Here is a 21,339-nt window from a genome sequence, read left to right as displayed (position 1 = left end):
GTGCACTCACGAGGCGAATATTAATCGTGTAAAATACATCGTTGCCTCGAGATTGGCACGTTTCGTGCTCGCACGAACGGCCTCGTGGCGCGTCGTTAAGTTTGAAAATGTTTACCTTATGCACACTTTTTATCGAGTTTGATAATAAGATGCTCTGGCATTCGATAGAATTGGGGTTTTTCGTTTTTCGAGGCCCCATTTATGGCGTATCGAATCTTCGATTAACTCATACCATTCGGAATTGCTTTACAATGCTCATCCGGAGAGCTGAAAAGTGAAGGTTGAACCTGCGCTCTTGGTCTGAAGCTCGCTCTTCGATTTCCCGTGCCGTTTTCTCGTTCCCATAGATTTCGATGCAGCGAGGAACGAAGCTTGGCGATTTGCCGAGATTCGCTTTCGGAGTTTCTCCAAACTTGGTTATTTCTTCGAGAGCAACGTATTTCCCAAGCGTTTATGTTGCGTTGTCCGACCCTTTGGTTCGTCGTCTGAGAGCAGGACAGTTTGTCTATAGTCCTGCTGAGACTCCGAGCAGCCAGGAGTTGCTCGACCCTTGGCATCGGGATTTAGGGGTTGCAGAATTCAAGGGGAGTGTCTTGACATACCGTAGATTCTTGGGCGTCCCGCTTCGTCTCGGGTTTGCGTGTTCCCGTGTGTAACGCCGTTTCCCGTTGATGCGAGTCTTCCGTAATCGAACTTAGGGCAAAGTTAATCAATCGATTTGCGCGGGAGGAGCCCTCTGGAGGATTGATCGAGGGCGGGCCGCGACGGGCATCTCGAGGCTTTCCACCTTGTTGTACCGTTTTCGATCCCAATCGCGCTCCTCCATATTTGATTGTTTAGTTAGTAAGATGAGCTCATCGCGGTCCCCCGGGTGTCCAGGGGATATTGGAGCGCGCGGTATTTTCCGTTGCGGCAGCGCGCATCCCTGCCCGAGAAAATGCCTGAAAATTGTGAATTTCACTCGGTATAGAAAATCGTCGAGTGAAATTCCGGAAGATGAGAAAACGGAAAGATACTTTGGAGCGGATAACTGGCGCGTGTATATAAGTCGAGGAACCCACAAAGACATCTGCAAGGAGAGAGAGAGAGAGAGAGAGAGAGAGGGCAAGCTCAACGAAGAAGGATGCGGATGAAGGTCTCTTTTCCTGCAGACATACATCAGCCTTCGTGGGACGATCCGTACGCTGAATCACAAGAAAGGGAATATGCGGTAGTTTAGTCTACATCAAACCTCCATCTCTCTTCCCTGGACTCCCTCGCTCTCGCTCTTCCTCTGGTTTCCTTATAAGAGAGAAGAAACAAGGAAGGATCGTTCTCCAGAAGAGCCGAAGAAGAGAACATAGCTTTCTCGTAGGTAGAAACTGGAGGAGACGGAAGCTGGGCGAGCAGGCTGAATTTCTGGGTGTATAGGGGTATTAATCCCTACCCTCAATTACCCTTTGTCTTGGGCACAGCTTGGTCCACTTGTTAAGACACCGCCACTGTTTGTCTTGAGTGAGAGGGAGCTAAGAGACGGGCCAAAGACGCGGTTCGTTCTCGTCTGTAGATGCTGTACGATCTACGCTGTGTGCAAGCAGAAGTGGCCGGGGTGGAACGAGCCCGAGAGGGACGAGGGCGGGGGAACAAGGCTCCGCAAGGCGTTCGCAGAGCTAAGGTTGTTTCTCGTCGGGCGCTTTACATACGTCTGTAAACCGGAGACGAACTGCTACGGGCGGACTACTGATCGTTGTGGTCTCTGTCCCTCGATCCTCATTTCCTTCATGCCTGATGTTCCTCGATCCTTTGCTCCACGCGTTTGAGCAACCAATCTCGTATCTTACCATCCGGTTTACACCTAATTTTCAGAGTTGTCGAAGCGACACTCTCACCCGCTGTTCTAACCCCTCTGAGCTGAGCTCCGATGTCGGCGTACTGTTTCCGCGAACAGGCGCAATCGTCACGGTCCAACTTCCGTCTAATTAGCGGATGCTCATGAATTTTCTCTCTCTCTCTCTCTCTTTTTTATCAATTTTGTTCCTCGATATTGAATCGGGCCCGGGATTCGATTGAATTTCGAAGAGACTTTTTTATGATTCCTCTCAGACAACTTTGTTATTCTGTATAAAAAGAAGTTTTGAGATAAGTCAAGAAAGATTGATGTTGCTGCTAGCTCGAGGATTTATTTTCTCGTAAGGAGTCTCCAGTTATAAAAGTCAGTTTGTTCTTGGGGTCTGCCCACTGTATATTATAATCTCGAGTGACGAAAGGTCGCTGGAGAATAAAAGAGAAACGACAGATCCACGCAGCTCCATGGTACACTGAGAACGACGAAGAGAAAGAGAGGGAGGGAGGGAAAGGAACGAGTATCGAGGAAAATCTCGTGTAAACATTTGCAATGGATTTGCGAGCTATTCAAACGGTTAAATTCTCTTAAGAATTTGGATTGTAGAGGGGTGTGCGACCAGAATCACCGTCTAGTCGACAACGCTTTCACCCTGTTCCTCAACCTTTCTGTACTTTCCTTTCCTTACCCTCCGCGCAGCCCGGAGGAAAGCTTTCTTTCGCTCTGCTTCTCTCTTGCACCGTACTCTTCTGGGGACTCTCACCCTTTGTATTTCTAACAATTGATATTCTTCGCCTGTGCAAAGAAACAGATTTCACCCTTCGTCGATGTTGAACAAATAAAACCGCGCGCGGGAGGCCGGGGTAAACGGAAGGTGCGGCACAATCGGCTTGGCAAAACCATGGAAAATCGGCTCTCTTCTCTCCTTCCCTCCTTTCTCGTCGTTACTCTTCTTCAGCTCCTCGTTTTCACGTAATCTTGGATGTGATTTCTTTGAAACTCCACTTCGCCCAGTAGCTTCAGTGGTTGCGGCGTTTACTGATCAGACAGAAGCAGCAGCTTCATATTTCAGGGGATGTTTCCAGAGCGGTCGTGACCAGGAGCCATTCTCCTCGCGGACAATCGCTCCGGTCTCCACTCAAATTTCGATGACACTCCTCGGTGACCTGCTTCTCCATTCGTCATAAACGTCATTTATTGCGTCCCCGCAGAGGCTCTGTTTACCGCATGAATGCGGCTGGCTCACCGTGTGCAACTTCTCGTAATGCATACCGGCACAAAATAAAGGCCGCCGCGGGGGGAACGGCGAGAGCCTGGTCCCTAGTACGTACAAACGTGTTGCGGGTGTACAATTCGCACGAAAAAGAGTATAATATGGCTTATTTGCGTGCCACAAGACCGGGGCACAGCCCAAAGTTATCGCTCGTTCCGTTCTCGTTGCATGTTTCACCCATTAATAATTGCTTCACAACTGATTTTATTTTATTTTCAAAGCGGTCGGTGCAAATCTCACCGCGAAATTCCCCTTGTCGTGCAGAGCCTTTTCTCGTTACGAAAATATGAATTTGCCACGGCTATCGGCACGCGTTTCAACCAATTTAACCGCCGATCCATCGCCCCCTTTTTTCCACGCTTTCTCCTCCCATTTCTCTTCTACTCCGGCATTCCATTGTTTCGTATTTTCAGTGCTGGAACAAAACTGTTCAATTTTTTTCATTCACTATTTCAACGACGAAAGATGCAGAATCTGAATTCACCGTTCAGTCGAAGCTTCATGAGACTTTGAGGAAGCAATTTGACGGAAAAATCAGTAAAAAATTATTCGCGTTCCTGTGTGCTCGGTGCATATGCAACGAGGACCCTCGTTACTCAAGGGCGAAGTAATGAGCAAGAGGGAGAGGATTTCGCTGATGGGTAATTGTGGGAAAATGCGCGCCAGTTCCAGACAAATGTGCTTGCACGGGCTTAACGTCTCGCCGGTTGGCCAACATTGTGCAAGTTTTGGGGGAAACAAGATTTGGTACTAACCTTTCATACCTTACGAGAGTTTGCGGCCGGACCTTAGAAATATGTTATTCAAGCGTGTGGTTCGTTGCACTATCGCGGGGGTGGCTTGTACACCAGCGATACCGTCTCGTATCGTACGCGATAACTCTCGAACCTTAGCCGCACCCGAAAGCCGCTAAATGCTCGATTCATAAGCCCTGCGCCCTTTCATCCCTCCTCGAGAACCTCTTTTGTCCACATTCTCATCCACTTTGTCACATTCTCCATTCCCTCGAGACAAATTATGTAACTGCACGAAATTTTTCGTCTCAGCCATGAAAAATCCACGAATTTATCGATTGATGAGTTTTGAGGAGATTCATTTCCTGTGGGAAGAAAAAATGCTCTTCGGTGACGAACAAAAATTGAATTTGCCGCGCATCCAGTGCGCGATGTGCGGAAGCAACCTCATGAAGAGCTTCAGAAAATGATTAAAAAAAAGAATACTTTTAGCACAAAAACCAAAGCAAATGAGTGCTAATGACCGGAAATTCGATCCATCACAGCCTTATCACTTTCTGTCGAACAATGACAAGACAAAAACTCACGATATTTAGCCATCTGCCATAGATTGAGAAAATCATGGGAAATATGAGAACGAAGCAGCGTGAAAGCCCAGCAAAGTTCTGCTCCCTGATCGGCGGATAGCGTGATGGCATCATCTTTCAATAAGCTCCGGAGAAGATCTGTGCCTCGATTACATCCTGTTATTCTCTCGTAACGGGAAAATTCGCGGTTGTGTTTGTACGTGAGGATTTATTTATGTGATAGGGCGAGAAAAAACGTGCATGGAGCCCTGTATCATCTTCCGTTTTGGCAGCATGATCATGTCGAAAGAAGGCGAACATTTGTCTCGCTCTGCTTTCGTTTCGATCCTTCACCATCTTCTCCCGAGTCGTGGGAAATTTTGTGTTGGACACAGTCGGCTCAATCATCGCATCATTCAATCGTTCAAGATCGAGTCTCTTATTGTGAGGTCTAATTTTGGCAATCTGTCGCTGTAAAATTCAACGAGCGAGATAAATTCGTTAAATAATTTCCATCTTTCATGAAACGAATTTATTGAAATAAATGCTCATCGTCCGTTGATCCAATTACGAAAACTGTAATTCGTGAGGAATTAAACGAAATTTCATTTTCAAGGAATGAACATTAAAAGAGTAAAGATTCCAATGAGCTTTTCAAGGCTTTGGAAAAACAGGATTCGTTGTACAATCGTGAAAGCGGGAGGAGGGTGTAAAATCGTATCTCCTCTATAGTCGATCCGTTTGATTCGTATTCGCCAAAATCTGAGGAAACAAAGGTTCGCGCGTGCTGCATGCTCTTGGCAACGAGAAAGTTAATTTTTTTTCTAACATTTCGCGTGCGACTCGTTGAGCGAAGGAACAGTGGCGGCGCCTCGAGGCCTCTTTTTCGTAGTCAGAGTCAAAGGTTCCAAAGTGGGCAGGGGCAGGGAGACCGAGAGCCATTCATATCCGGCTGATAATTACGCGTTGCCCGAAGAAAGTCTTCGCTCGAAAAAAAGTATCGCAATATCCTCGTCACGATACAGTTATTATTGACATGAACTCAGTTTCCTTGCATATTGCAGCAGCGAGAACGGTGGATCTTGGGCTGCTCGGTCGCCCAAAATACACGGACGTTAAGCATGGATCGCTATGTGAGGCAAAGCTGCGGCGTACTGTGTTCGAAATATTTAGTATTCCAAGTCGTACTCGCATATATTTTCGTATGGTAAATGTGAAGTAATGCAGTTTCGTGAGTTGGGCTCTCCGAGGACATTGCTCGAGAGAAAAAAAACTGGGGCGGTGAACGCGAGTGCAAAATTTCGTTGGATTTAGAAGTTTTCATCACAGAGCAAAAACGACTGAAGACATTCCTGGCGATCTTCATTCTCAATGATTTAATCATACGAAAATTCGCGTAGAATTGCACTTTTTACAGAATAAGCTGAGAATAATCGCCTCGCTCAGGCAAATACTTACGTCCGCGTTCCCCATGCCCGGATTGAGATGCGAGTTCTTCGAATAATTCATGAATCCTTCCTATATTCTGATGAAATCGTCTATCGCGAGAGATGGGTTAGTTTCACGTGGTAACATTCAGCGTCGAACGCTTCAGGCTCCTTTTTGCCTCCCCCCCCAATTGCTGCCCCGTCAGTTGCCTGCTTTAAAATTCAATTCCACCCGCGTGAAATTGAACGGAATGGACCGTGCTATGCACAAGTCTCGTTCACTCCTTCTTGTGGTTTCTCAATATATGGGACATTCCGAAAATAATCGAACGAGCGGGAATGAATATTCGGAAAATGCTCGTTGAAAGAGAAAAACTCTGAGGAGCTGCTCCGGCGCAGGCGATGAAAAACGCGTTGTATTCGGAATTTCAACCGCGCTCAGAAGATTATTACAAAAAAGACTTAAAAAAAGGATGCAGTATAACGAGATTTCACGATGGACGACGATGTTCATTCTCGTAGATAAAAACGCGAGGAATTTCCACTTTCTACGAAACGAAAAGAAAAATTGATTAAAAATACTTGAACATGGTTGGACTTGGTGGAAAAAGAACTTCATTTTTCACCAGAAGAGCCCATACGCCGAGCGAGTTTGCAGAGTCTGAACGGTGGCTGAATTCGGACGAATGCCGGTATGTGGAGAACGAGCAGAACGTATGTAATGTCAAAATTGTGTAATTCTATTCGCTCCGACGAGAGAGAAGGAGAGAATAGTCCTGAGCCAGGGATTAGGTAATAATCATAACCCATTAGGATCAAGCGGAGTCTTACTTCTGATCGAGGATTCCCGCGTGGATGAATGAAACGGACGGATTGGGAAAAGGCGAGGAACGGTTTGATTCGTAATCTGCAAAGGTGCGAGATTCTTCTCGTGAACCGAATCCATTAGTTGCTCTTCATTTGTTCGATTGTTTTCATCGATTCATTGAGTTTTCCAGGAAAATATGAAACGCGGATTCTTGTAGGGAGGTTCGAGGCCATTTTGAACATATTATTCATTCTCCAGAGATCGCGGTGAGATTCGAGTGAAAAAGGCAGAAATCCGGGCATAATAAAAAGTTCGAATTGAGCACCACGAAATTTGGATTTTCTCACGATTTAAAGTGGCGCAGAATCGAAGAAAAATGTTTTCCCGATTGGAAGTCGTAGGTCTATCCGGTGGCGCCGCATCGCGAGGAATACGGAAAGCTATTCTACTCCGTGAGGATATTCGCAAGGGGATGAAATTCTCGTGATTCGATGTGTGGATACGCGTATGTGCGGACGTTTCTCGCCCGAATCGTGGGTGAAAGCGATGGTGGGGTTGAAGGCGGTGGGTTGGAATTGGTCGTGGCGGTTGGCAGTAGGGATTGCCTCGGTGTCGTGGGCGAGGGGGTGAGAGGCAGAACGAAATGGGTATCGAAGGGGTGGTCACAGTGCCGCACCACCTTCAACCACGAGCGACTCCTTTTCACCCTTTCGCTTCTTTCTTTCTTCTCTTCTTCGATCCTCCGCCCAAAAACCGCCACGAGATATTTCGGGGACGAAAAATATATGTGATACTGTCACGAATGACTAATACACGCTGAGACAATGGGCAGCAGGCGACGATGGGAGCGCGATCGAGGGAGAACCTGAAGAGCAGATCCGAGCACTCGCCCCGGAGATTCTGAGAGACGAAAAAGCGGAAGGAGGAGGAGAAGATGGAGGTGAAAACCCAATGCAGCGCTCGGGCGTTTCTATATCCGTTTTACCTTCGAGTTTCCTACGCTTTTCTCTCCCCTCATTCTCCCTTCCTTCATTCCCACTCTCGCTGCGTCAATTGTACCTAGATATGGATCATATAAGAATATTGCACAGTGTCAATTGCACGATGGAAACCAACGTCCGAGCTTTTATGGTGTCAAGATTACAGCAATTTTCATCTCGAATTTTCTTCCTTTTCCGTTTTTTACTTTTTGCGTGCTCACCGAGCTACTTTTTTATGGAAAGTAACACCCGAACATCGGTCTCCCGAAAGTGTCTTTACTTTCCGTTTTTCCTTTCGCATTTCTCTGTCACCAAAAGTCGTCCAAAGTGGCTCGAATCCCTGCGTGTCAGCAGTGACGAAATGGAACTCGCGTGAATAAAACCGAAGACTTTGTATCTTCAAAAATTGATTCGATTCGAAGCTCCTTTTTAATTGATTGTACTGCACACGTAATTTGACAAATGTTCGAATTTGGAAAAAATATGAAACTGTCACTGACTTGTGATCTGTTTTCGAACACACGTAAACGCGCCCACATGAAAACGAAAAGCGACCTTGACGCAGATGAATTACTACTCGGGTCAAACGATCGTCTAATATTGTTATGACTACTTAGGTAGCTGAGTAGTTTCCTTCATTTTCTTCATTAAATAAATAAAGTTCTTCTTTAAACGTAAAAAAAGCTTATTTTTCGTTTCAGCCTCTAACAGATTTCTTATTAGCTGCGCGCGGATTTTCTTCCTCCCTCAACCACCACCACCACCACATATTTAGGTCGTAAAGGCGTCAGCATAGAGAATGGCTATACGCAAGAGTGTGTTTCTTCTCCCTAGTGTCGTGTGAGAGGTGCGAGGGGGAGGCCCTCGTCAAAGTTCAAAGTCCAGCTGGATTATACAGTATACATAGATGCGAGAGAACACAGACGCACGCGGATGATGTACGAAGCCGGGCATGGTTCGAGCATTGAAATAAGTGGAGTGAGGTGGTACGAGAGGTTGGTCACGTTGTCCAGAGGTTGGAAAAGGGATGAAGATACGGGGAGGTTTTGGAGGGAGAGGAACGGGCCCGGGGGGGGGGGGGGGGGGGGGGGGAGGCGCCGATCCCTACCAGCTTCGCTGATTGCTTCTCTTTCCTCTTTGCCTTAAAATTGACGTCATATTCGTTATCCTTTCGACCCTTCTTCCTCCGCGCGCGCATCATCCCCCTTAACCCGCCTTCACCTCCTTTCAACCCTTTCTCTTCACACTCGCGTGTGCCCCTCTTACTTTTCCTCTTTCTATACCGGACCACTCGTCTCTAACGATACGAGCTCGACTTTCGACGCTGTGTGTGCACGTACATAAGCGTTTATGTATCTGCGTATTGTACCACTTGTACATACGCATATAGCCCCTCCCCCCCCCCCCCCCCCCCCCGCCCTCCCGACGACTCCTGGCCATGTGAATGTCTGCATGTATTATATATCCTTCGGGTAGATATTTAATATTTTACGGAGTTTATCTCGCATTCTCCCTGACGAGAGCTTCATGCCTCTCCACGTCTTGTTGTATATCGTCCTGCTTTGAATCGCACTACTATTTTCCTCCGCCCTTTATATAATGTACATTTTATAGGCATATACAGATTCTCATACATGGCCACACCCAGGGCCTGTGCCTCTTTACTTTAATTCTGCACGGATCTCCTCTCGCGGCTTTTAAAACTTATCGAATTTCTCTGTGTTTATTCGAAATCGAATTTCTGCGTGAAAAAACGACGGTCGCAATCGTTTTATCGAGGTTTTTCCAAAGGAACGACCGCACGGAAATGATGCAAATGATTTTTGATTAGTGACAGGAATTTTGTGAAAATTTCGAGTATTCGCAGAGCGTCGCTTTCGTCACTGGGGTTCGGAAACGTCTTTTTAATACTTGGCGTCAAGACGCTGTCAGATTTTCTCGTGGATTGACTCCTCGGTGTATTGGGATAGGCGCGCGAACGCAGTATTTTATTCGCAACAGTCGGGTTCGTTTGGAAACGAAACTCGCGTACGAGAACGCATCCGCAATCGTGATTAGTACGATATAAATGAATCAGTAGAAACGAACAATAAAAGACGGCCGACAGGTGAAGCAGAGGAAGAGAGGAGAAAAAATATTGTAGCAGGTATAACGCAGGGGTGGTGACCGTCTCATCCTCACCGAAAGAGCTTTCATATCCCGAGAGAGCTTTCATTACTAATCCATGCAAAAGCCGGAATATCTTTATCCCTTCGAGTTCTCCGTTCTCGCGGCTCCTGGGGACGTATTTCCGGAATAAACTCTGTACCCCCCTGCCCCGCGTATACCCTCGTATTCACCGTTATGGTCTCTCCTCCTCTCCTGCTTTCTCTCTCTCTCTCTCTCTCTCTCTCTCTCTCTCTCTCTCTCTCTCTCTCTCTCTCTCTCTCTCTCTCTCTCTCTCTCTCTCTCTCTCTCTCTCTCTCTCTCTCTCTCTCTCTCTCTTTATTTCACTCGCTCGCGCTCGATAACTGTGAGAAGTTTCATCCCCGCTTTTCGCCCTCTTTTCGCACACCCTCCAAGATTGCGGTCGACCTCGAATTTTCCATTATCGAGTTTTATCGTAACTACCAATGCGATTGCTTACTGCTACAAGAATTACACTTATTTTCCGTGTGTCTTGCGCCCGACGTTCGGATAAGTATCTTTCAACTTATTATCAGAGAACAAGCGCTAATCAAACTTGCGATGCTGATTTTTATCAACTCGTTAGTCAAACTAACTTTCTCGTCTGGTTCAGAATTTATTTGAATATTTAATTTCAACTATTTTCTGTTAAATTTCGTATTTGTTCTGGACGATAAACGCTTATTTGACGTGAATTCAGTTCGATAGCCTCGCCACCACGAAAAACGTTGTTCCATCGTCTCATTACGAGCAGCGATTTTGTAACTTATTCGTTATCCCGTCGGTCACAGAAAAAGTGTGCGACAAGTACACGAAATAATTTTGTACACAAACGGATAATAACGAAGATTCTCTCGTAGGCAAAAGAACGGAGTTGGCATCGAGTGCGAAATGCAGGAAGGGCACGGGACGGCAGGAGCTGCGGTTACGAATATGAGAATTAAAGCCGTCGAAGGAATTAAAGCGTATAAACCGTTGGGAAGCTCTCGCGAGTAGATCTGCGAGAGCTCTGATCTCGCGAATGCCCGTTCTCCTTCCCCTCTCTCTTCCTCCCATGCTCTGTGAGTTGTGCATTCGTCCGTACATTGGCAGGAGAAGGCGGTAGAGAGAGAGAGAGAGAGAGAGAGAGAGAGAGAGGAGGACACGTGGAAGGAAAAAAATCGGCGACGTATACATTTTCACCCTTTCTCATGTGCTTTCCCGTATCTTTCTGTATGCTTTTCAGAGCGCACACACATGCGCGTACACCGACGGTATCTTCCTCTTAGCACACAGTAGCAAGCTCGAATATCGAGGATCGGATCTGCTTTACGAGCGCTCGACTTTCTCACTCGCGATTTCCTCTTTCTCCATGATCCCTCGAGCAGGTCCCATTCCACTCCCGATTCAAGCTCCGCCGCGGTAACTACGCGAGCGTTTTCTATCTATAGGCGAAAAGCAACGTTGGGTAATGCTGGGCGCGGTTATACTTTTCGGCCATAAGTCGGACCGTCCGGCGACAACGTCCGCGTGTGCGAGCGAGAGACTTTTTCCTCCCTCGATCCCATCTTTTTCTCGTCCTATATTCTCTGCTAGCCGCGGAGCACTCACCAACAGACGCACACCCGCACGCGCGGCAAAGCCTCCCATCCTCTCCTTCCACATATACTCGTACGGCCACGACGTCGTCTCGTTTTTCCTCTTTCCTTTCTCCGGCTTCTCGTATCTCATTAAGCTGGCCAGCTCCGATAATTTCTTTCTCCTAAAGCCAGCTAGTGGCAGCCATTTTTGTTATTTCAGTATCCACATATATGCCTCTATGTTTGAAGCTACTTTTACGTATTCGTACACGCTTCATACTTCCAGCTTCCCTATCTTTTCCCTTCCGATATGAAGCTTTTCCTTTCCAAAACTCTCCGCACCAATCTCCCTATATATACCATTGATTATTCTATTTCACAGCCCTTTTCATCATCCTTCTTCTCTATCTCCCATATTTACCCTTTTTTCATTTCTTTTGCCCTTTACATTTTTCATCAAGGAGATTATTTTTTTCCTGTCATTATCCCCTTCGCAGCTCCCGAGCTGTGGATGTCACGATAATCAGCCAATTCCCGTTTCTTTTTCCACGAGAGGACCGGATTCTCTCGAATGTTAGAAAAGCAGCGTTTTAAGATAATCTTCCAGTCTTAAAATTCAACTTCCGCGTGCTCAGATTCTCGCACTTAAAGTGGCCGATTCCTCTACTCGGAGGCTGGTAAAACAGCGGCAAAAAGTGGTGAATTTTGCGTCGAAATCGGAGTGAACGGTCGAGTGGAAATGTAATATCGTTTTGCTTTCCAGGAGAGTGTTTCTGCGGAACCTCGCCGTTAATCTCCGAATCGTGATGATAAGTTAGTTCCCCGTACTCTTGATGTCCGGTAGTGCATAATATTTCTGTGGTGTACGCACACGCGTGTTCTGGAACGTTTGCGGAGACAGAACGAGAGCGAGTGAGCGAGAGGGAGGGAGAGGTGGAGTTGATTTTAGCTGCGTCACCCTCGGCGATGCGGAGGTTGTCGTTGCTCAAATGGAAAGGGTGAAAGCCACACTGCGAGGAACGTCGGACAGGATAGAAAGATATAGATAGAAGGACAAGGGCCTATATGGCCTTGTGTGTATAATACACGATCATTATAAACTCTCTGCCATTGGCCAGATGGATCGATTTCTGTGCAGCATAGAGGCGTAAGCTGTGTGCCTCGGGCAGCAGGCTGATCGTGTATTACGTCACTTTGTTTTGTGGCGACGACGACCCACTGGCTCTATGACGATGTTTACGTGAATGGACCTACTGGGTGTCTGATTTGTACGTTGGAAAAGCAAACGTGTGCTTTGGTTGAGTCCTGATGCGTTTGGACCAGAAGATGCTGGTGCGAGGAAGCTTCAACGAAACTTACGAACCAATGGTTCCGTGAAAAAAGTGGCATCGCATCGTCACTTTGCTCCTCAAAACTCTCCATAACGACACGAGTTCCAAAATACTTTAATTTCAATGATCATTCACTCATCGGCATTCCACCGGATCGATAAACGTCCCAATCGTTTTCGACTCATTTCTTTCCGGCTCGAACTCCACTCTTCCCACCTTTTTTCCCGAGACACCCGATATACATGTATATGCAGTCATTTGACGTGTCGGTCCGTGGGATAGGTTTCTCTCGCGACGAGACGTACGTCACAGGTCAGCACTAGCGTAGTTGGCTCATCCTCGTGGCATACGAGTTCGTTCGCGGTACCAACTGCATCTCTATATCAATCACTTTGGTTCGTGAGGCAACCTCCGAGTGTAAGCTCGCGTCAAACCTCCTCCTCCTCCTCCTCCCCCGCCCCTGCGCTGCCCTTTCTCTCTCGGTCTCGTGTCTTCTTCCCCCTCAACTTTCCACCACATCCTCGCGCTCACCTCTTCATTCCCATTCTCCTGTGTATCCTTCGCCACGCTACACAGGACATGGGCATAATTCGCGTACTATCAACTCTCCGTGATGCCAGCAGCTACGCTGACGATACCCTTCGACCCTTTGCACGCGCTATTCGTCGACGCGACGCCCACAAACGTCACGCATCCAAAGATATCGGGCGCTGGCAGATGGACAGGCATCGTTCCAGGCTTCCAACACGTGAATCGACGGGAGCCGGAGCCTTTTGAGTACTTGCCCATCGAGTCTAAGACTCTTCTTGCGATTGCTCTTTTTCAATGATCTCCGGATTGTCTCAATGAGGGGGCTCCGAGAACTTTGGGGATGTGGTGGATTTGCAGGGATGGGATCGCGTCGAAAATATCATGAGAAATTTGACTCGCGGTACTCGCACGATGAGGGCTTGATAATCGACGGAACAAGTCTGACAATGTTGAACAGAATGGCTCGTGCATTTATCTCGGTTGATGTCTACATAGGTGTGCACGTACGAGCGTAACTCCGAAGGCGCTAACGCGCATACCGCGAATCACAGCAGCCATAAGCGTCATCTCTATTGCAGGAATCGCGTGAATGTGCGATTTAATGTGTTAGTCTGGTAGTGAGCAACACGCTCGCGCTAACCAATGTAGGGATTGATAATTTATGTCCGTTAATTATGATCCAACGGTCTCGGCGCCTCTTGCGTCGGTTGTCCCCGTTACAGCCTGCGATTCCTCCCTGCTCTCGCTGAGATTTTCCTCTCTCCATCTCGATTTTCTTCGCGCTTCTGACCAAAGTTGCTCATTTTTTGTCTGCGCTGTACGAACCGTTCTCAGGGAAACGTCTCGTTCTGCGGTCTCCATCGACGATGGAAATTTAGGAAAATGAGGGAACGACGAGTCTCATAAAACTACTGGAAAATTCGACGAACAGAATGCGCTAGGATTGGAAATGTTGATGAATGCAGGGATAAATACGTCGATTAGCAACGCTAGAAATTTCACGCTTCAGGTGCATCGATGAGGGGGGAAAGAAAAAGTGAAAGTCATAATGATGCCCTGCTGATGATCTCGTGACTCAATCGTCCGTGGATTTAGCGAGCAGAAAAATAGTCGGCGCAGGTTCGAAGAATGCATTCTTTCTTTTGATGATATTTGCAACAGTAGACAAGCGCGAAAAGATAAAGCGCGGGGGTGAAGGGAGGGAGAGAAAAAGACAGCGAAGGAAAGAGAAGGTTGTGAAACACACACACAGCTTTGTGCACGTCGAGCCCGAGATTTTCCGCCGAAAGGTTCGACACCGGAAACGGTTTATACAGTTGTGACAATGACAGGATGCCGCGGGAGCGTGAGCCAACGCGGATTTTTCTCTGTAAACGAGCGTGTTTTGTAGTAGAACGTATGCGTCGTTTCCTCCTCTCTCCGCGTCTCTCTAACCTTCTTTCTCGCTCCCGAAGAGCGAGTTGCGCGCACTTTTGAAAAGACGGAACGAAAAAAAGCGAGAGGTTATGCGATGACGAGAGGGAAAAAGGGGCAAAAATAAAAGAAATTATAATACGCAGTCGAGAAGTAATGGCACACGGATTTGCTCTCTTCCTGCGTCTCTGTGCACAGCTTTCTCGATTTTTTCTTGTTAGATCGTTTTTTGAACCTTTTCGCTCGAGTGAACGGGCGAGTGCGCACGTATACACTTTTTCCTTTAGTTTCGTTATACTTTTTCTTCTTTTTCATTATCGCGCAGCACACCCGCGTAGAAAGACCGTGAGGGATGTGGCGCAAAGTGCGCGCGCGAGAGGCACAACGGAACGCTTTGGCAGCTCTCTCTCTCTCTCTCTCTCAATTTTTATCTCGCCGTGTATCCGCACTTCTCTATATATAAATGTATATTTTCACCTATCATACAATAATTCTGCCCTGTTTTACGCTCCATCTCTCCCCCTCTTTATATCTCATCAGCAACTCTCCAGGTGAATTTCTCTCATATCATTAAAAAAATAGAGATATTGACAAAGGCTGAGAGTTACGCGTCGCGAAAAAGTGACGACGAGAGATGACGATGGTTCCCTACGACTTTGCACCTCCTCCCGCCTCGCCGCGCTCGTCATCTCGTTGACTAGTTGGGCAAAAGCGTTGGCGGCCTCGCACAAAACCACCCCCGGAGGGAGCGTCTCACAGATCAATGGGAATATTGAACAATTGTCTGTTGGGCTACGGCTGAAACGAGCGACCAAGACAATCAGCCCTCTGTGAGAACAATGCGTAGCTTAATGACGTAGCGTCACACCATTTTCGCCATCGTGCCCCACCTTTTCTTTAATATTCTCTCACCCTCGCACGACTCTTCAACCTCCGGAGTCAACCCCACGGCTAAACTGGTGCGCTCAATCCTCAACGCGCTCGTATCGCGCGCTCGCTTCTCCGTGCCGCTTAACCAGCTCGAATGATACAATTATTATTGAACAAATTGTGACAAATTGACAATTATTATTGAACAATTTTTTGACCCAATAACTAATCGAACAATAGAAAAATTCGCGATTCTTCGGGAATTCTCTGAAATTTAGTGGATTCGAAACAAAGTCAGTTTGTTGACACAGAAAAGATCGCTGCCCGTCGTCTCAATTTGAAGGGATTGACAGGCCCTTCCGTGTGCAACAAGTTCGCGGAATTGGATTTCACAGAATTCTCGAATCGATCAATTTTTTCGGACAATAAATGGGCTTCACGTGTGTGGCAAGGGGCTCGCGCTGATATGCAAACGTCTTTATATATCCATGCCAAAAGCAAAACGGCATCGGGAATGGCTTCGGCGGTGTGGCAATGGCATTGCAGACGGCGCGTTGGTGGTGTTTTAGAGATCAATAATTAAACGATTAAACGAACTTACTTGTAAGTGAAGTTCTATCGTGATTGTATGAAGCGCCTCTTCCGAAGAGATCAAACATGTAGTACCCCTAGGATGCACCGATGTCACCACATATTTAAAGTCTATATAAACTTTTTTACGTTGTTTGGTTGCCTTAGCAACCCGCTCTTTACCTCATATTTTAAAGTGTTGCCGTAACTATTGGGAAAAAACTTCAGATATTATTATATAATTCTGAATCTGGGTAATTATTGGGTGGGAGTGATCTCTTCGGAAGAGGCGCTTCATACAATCACGATAGAACTTCACTTACAAGTAAGTTCGTTTAATCGTTTAATTGTATTACGCGCCTCTTCCTCGAGATCAAACATGTAGATGTTTAAAGTCAGTTATGGCAACTGAACTAAAGTAGATAATCCGTAATAATCTGTCATTTCATTATTTATTATGAACTGATTACAACCAATTATAATTAACAAAAAACAACCAATTAATCCTTCATTCCCTCCTATCAAGAATGGCTCTTGCAAACGCATCTTTATTTATTGAAACATTACGATCATAAAATTTCGCAAACGTACTAGATTTAGATGTCCACCCTGCTGCTTTCTTGATAGCATCAATGCTCACTCCTTTTCTTTTCGCAGCCGACGTTGATGCATGTCGTGTACTATAGGCATCGAATATATCGACGTCCACTCCACTTTCACCGAGTGTACTCTTTATCCATCGGCTTAATGTTTGACTCGAAACTGCCTTAAATGGCTTTTTTGCAGATATAAACATTCTCGTTTCAATTTCACGAATGCGTTTTGTTCTTGTAATGTACGTTTGGAGCGCTGAAGCCGCGCATATATTTTTATTTTCATAAAAATTCGGAATAATTAACGTCGGTTGTATTCTATTTTTACCCGACGTCTTAATTGTATCTGGTATTTTTATTTCTATTATATTATCCTTCTGTTCAATATTTCTTACGTCAATAAATGATAAAGTTTGCATACGTTGACCCGTGATTAATGCAAGAAGTGTAACGAGCTTAAATCCTAATTTTTCCAAAGGCATTTTCTCATTATCACCCCATTGGCACACGTGATCCAAAACTATTTGTGGATCCCATGTTGAATCATATTTTGGCTTTGCTGGGCGAACCTTTGAAATAGCTCTGAAAAATCTTTTGATACGATAATCTTCTCCCAATTGAGGACCATGGAGCAGCGCAATTGCTGACCGATATGAATTTAACGACCCGAAAGATGCATTATTTTTATACTCTTGTCCGAGAAAACTAATTACTTTTGGTACATCGTCTTTGTATGGATTAATCCTCAATCCTTGACAGAATATCCACCATTTTTTAATACCACTATTATATTGTTTAATTGTGGAATCCGAAATAGACGATATCATAAGATCTATCACTTCCTCAGGTATTTCTTTTTTCTTGAAGGCTTCCCTGATAGCGTCCCGACAACCAGGGTAATCCTCTCCCACAGTGGGTGTTGTTGTCTATTTAATGATCGTAAAAGATTAATATTTGGCTCAATATAATATGGTTCACTATCTAACATTGCCATATACAATGGAAACCAAGCTTGAGCTGTCCAATATGGCACCACAACAATTCCTCGACATTTTTCAAATTTGATTTTTTCCAATACTCGTAAAATAATTGAAAAAGGTGGGAAAGCATAGAAGAAATAATTTTTCCATTGAAGCGTAAATGCGTCGACAGCAATAGAATCTGGATCTCTGAACCAAGACACATATTTATCACATTTTGCGTTTGATCTTGTGGCAAACAAATCGATGTCCGGTTGCCCAAATCTAATTACAATCTTCTGGAACGTCTTACGTGTTATTGCATATTCCGTTTCTGGTTCCAACCGTCTTGATTCAAAATCTGCTTCTATATTCTCCTGAGATTTTATATATGATGCGAATATCCAGATACGCCTCTTTTCACACCATTCCCAAATCTCTTTAGCTAATTTGCTTAAACCTCGAAGTTGAATTCCACCCATTTTATTTACGTAAGCTATCGCAGTCGTATTATCTATTCTTAATAATACATCACAATTCGTTAAATTTGAGGCAAAACACTTGAGACCAAAGAATACGGCTAATAATTCCAAATAATTAATGTGATATCTCTTGTCACGCTCATTCCAATGACCGTTAGCGCGCTTGCCTTTACAATATGCACCCCAACCCGTATTTGATGCATCGGAAAAAATCTCGATTACAGGTTTGAATTCTTTGATCGTAACCTTTGCTGACATAATATTATTTTTCCACCATAATAAATCGTTTTGTAACCGATCAGAAAGTATCATCTTTCTCTCATAATTACCAGAATTTTTCTTGAGAGCTAAAAATTTTTCTCTTTCAAAGTCCTTCATATGGACCCAACCATATTTTAAGGTTGTACAACACCATCCTAACGTTCCTATGAATCCTGCAAATTCTCGGATAGAACATTCTTTTATTTTCCTGAACTTGTTAATTTGTTCAAAAATACCATTTCTCTTTTTTTCCGGTAATTCTATTTCCATGTACTTGGAATTGTAATCTAAACCTAGAAATTTTTGTGTCTTGGATGGAAACATTTTGCTTTTTCGTTCATTAATTACGAAACCGAGATGCTCTAGACAAGACCGTGTCTCAGTAAGATTTTCTAAACATGCACTATAAGTGTTACCCATTAAAAGAATATCGTCCAAATATATCACCGAAAAATATCCTCGTTCTCTAAGGTAACTCACTACGGGTTTCATAATTTTTGTAAAAGTGTACGGAGCTGAACTGAGGCCAAAAGGTAAACACTGGAACTCATAACAAACGCCTTCAAAAGCAAATCTCAAAAACTTTTTGTGAGCCTCTGCGATTCCAATTAAATAATATGCGTCTTTTAGATCGATCGTTGCTAAGAAACAATCTTTTTTCATCATTCTTTTAACTGTTTTCCAGTCTTCTAATTTAAAATGATCTGTTTTCACGAATGTGTTAAGGCGTTTAAGGTTGAGAATAAGCCGATGAGAACCATCTGGTTTTGGTACCAAAAAAATGTTTGATAAAAATTGACCTTTCATTGGATCGCATTTTTTAACAACTTGTTTTCGTATGAGTTCACTAATCTGCTTTTGAATTAATACTTTTTCTTCACCAGACCACTGAGGTTCGTTTGGTGGAACTGGTTGTGTTACTATACCAGTAAATGGAATTTTATACCCATCAATCCATCCCAAAATTGTTACATCAGTTGTAAACTGTTGCCATTGCTTCTTAAACTCTCTTAACCTTCCCGCTAGCACACTTACATCTATCGCCGTTTGTGTCGTTCCGTTTGAATGTTCCTCGATGAATTGCGGTTCCGATAATACGATCCCTTGTCTTGTGTCTTGTTGGTTGGTCTTTGCCCGCTCACCCTTGTATTTGGAACCATCATCTTGTAACGATAACTTCGGGCCGGGCTTCTGAAGTTTTTTGAATTTTTGTTTATTTGATGTTTTGTCGTTTTTGTTGTTTGTTTGAAATCTTGTGCAGATCGTTGAAGCGCTTTTGATGTTTTTACTTTTTCTTCAAGATCTTTCCCGAATAACCATTCATTCGTGACTGTATCCTTCAAGGTTTCTCGAATCGAAGGACTTATGTTCCTCAAGATCAAACTCTTACGAATCTCCGTTTCGTCATGTTGAAGATCCGCGAGAAGATTGGCCGTGCTACTTAAACACTCTAAAAGTATCAATTTTTCTGGACCATCCCCCTTAAGCACAAGATCTAATGCTCTTCCCAATGCAGCCAAACCGGTTCCAATTTTTGTCTGAGTTTCCACAATTCGTTCATCTCTTTTTACAATGTTAACTTCCAAAGAAGCTTTAACCTCCAAATTTAATTTAGGAGGATCAATAATTTCGCAATTTTTTGGTGGAGAATATTTCTTCAAAATCTCTGATCTTTCTTCATCTGGAAGTCCTTTTTTAATAACATCTTCCCATCGACTGGCCAAACTATTATGAATTGGCGGCGCTAATGTTCTCTCTTGGATAAGACGTTTCCCAATAAGCCCAAGAACCTCTGGTTCTAGAACGATGTCATTCGATTGTGTCTCTGCACCTTCTTCTCCACTCGTCAATGAATTTTTTCTTTCTTCTGCATTTAACACAACAACCTCTTCTGTTTCATCATTCGCGTCCTCTTCAGATCTCATCGAATTTCCGTCAGATATATCGTCCCTGCCCGACGATTTCGACGAACGCTGGTCTGCAACGCTTTTTTCGTCGCTAAAATTGTCAGATTCTCTCGAACAACGTCGCTTTCTTCCTAGATAACGAAAAAATTGAAAAAACTATTCAACAACTTTCATTGTTTTACAGGTTAAGTCTCATTTCGAAATGTACATCACATATGTAACCATTTATTACGATATACGAATTCATCTGTGTATATTCTCTGCCGGTTGTACCGACCAGAGATAAGTATACCATCATCAAGAAACTCTGTAAAATCTCGGGACAGTTACATTGACCGCCCTGTCGTCTGTATTAATACACACGTCAATCTTTTCACTCTCTCCGCCGGTTGGACCGACACGAGAGGCATCACTTGACCCAAATTCACCTATATCTTTTATCAAGGTTAATTCTCTCTGCCGGTTGGACCGACAAAAGAGTTTTGGATTCGTATGTGATTTCAAATTCCAAATCTGCGTACGACCATTCGAAATTTTTCTCCGCCGGTTGGACCGACACGAGAAATGTCATTCGTAACATATCCTCCTTTATGTTTTCCACACAGGTTAATTCTCTCCGCCGGTTGAACCGACAGGAGAGCTCGGATTACATGTGTGATTTCGTATACCAAACTTATGTATACCAAACTTATCGTATAATCACTCGAATTCTTTATCTCCATTTAGACACGCAAAATATCGATTCACACAATCGATTTCTTTCTACTTACTATGATTTTTCGAATGTTTGTGTCTACTTTTTTCTCTCAATTTCTTATCCAATCGTTTCATCAACATCCTCAAATCTTCTGCTTCTCCTGACGAATCTTCAGAATCTTCTGAATATTTCCTTTTTCCCATATTACGGATTTTTTATTTATTCGCTTGTGGCTTAATCGGCACAACGAAGAAGAATGAGGTAAAGAGCGGGTTGCTAAGGCAACCAAACAACGTAAAAAAGTTTATATAGACTTTAAATATGTGGTGACATCGGTGCATCCTAGGGGTACTACATGTTTGATCTCGAGGAAGAGGCGCGTAATACAAT

At 44.5% G+C, this 21,339-nt stretch overlaps 1 protein-coding gene across 1 annotated transcript; it reads right to left on the bottom strand.

Annotated features, from left to right (window-relative positions):
- Nucleotides 1–1,758: 1,758 nt before the first annotated feature.
- Nucleotides 1,759–21,319, bottom strand: LOC122410822 (uncharacterized). The gene is made up of 4 exons (XM_043419261.1): nucleotides 19,635–21,319; nucleotides 19,381–19,536; nucleotides 16,691–17,569; nucleotides 1,759–1,911 (listed from the first exon to the last, which is right to left on the bottom strand). The coding sequence occupies exons 1-4, from the start codon at nucleotides 20,268–20,270 to the stop codon at nucleotides 1,759–1,761; spliced, it is 1,824 nt and encodes a 607-aa protein (XP_043275196.1). The 5' UTR covers nucleotides 20,271–21,319.
- Between the last annotated feature and the right edge of the window lie 20 nt (nucleotides 21,320–21,339).

This window comes from Venturia canescens, chromosome 5 (genome assembly GCF_019457755.1).
Source record: "Venturia canescens isolate UGA chromosome 5, ASM1945775v1, whole genome shotgun sequence".
NCBI classification, from domain to species: domain Eukaryota; kingdom Metazoa; phylum Arthropoda; class Insecta; order Hymenoptera; family Ichneumonidae; genus Venturia; species Venturia canescens.
The sequence above is the reverse complement of the archived record's forward strand: the minus strand, read 5'-3'. Positions and strand labels throughout refer to the sequence as shown.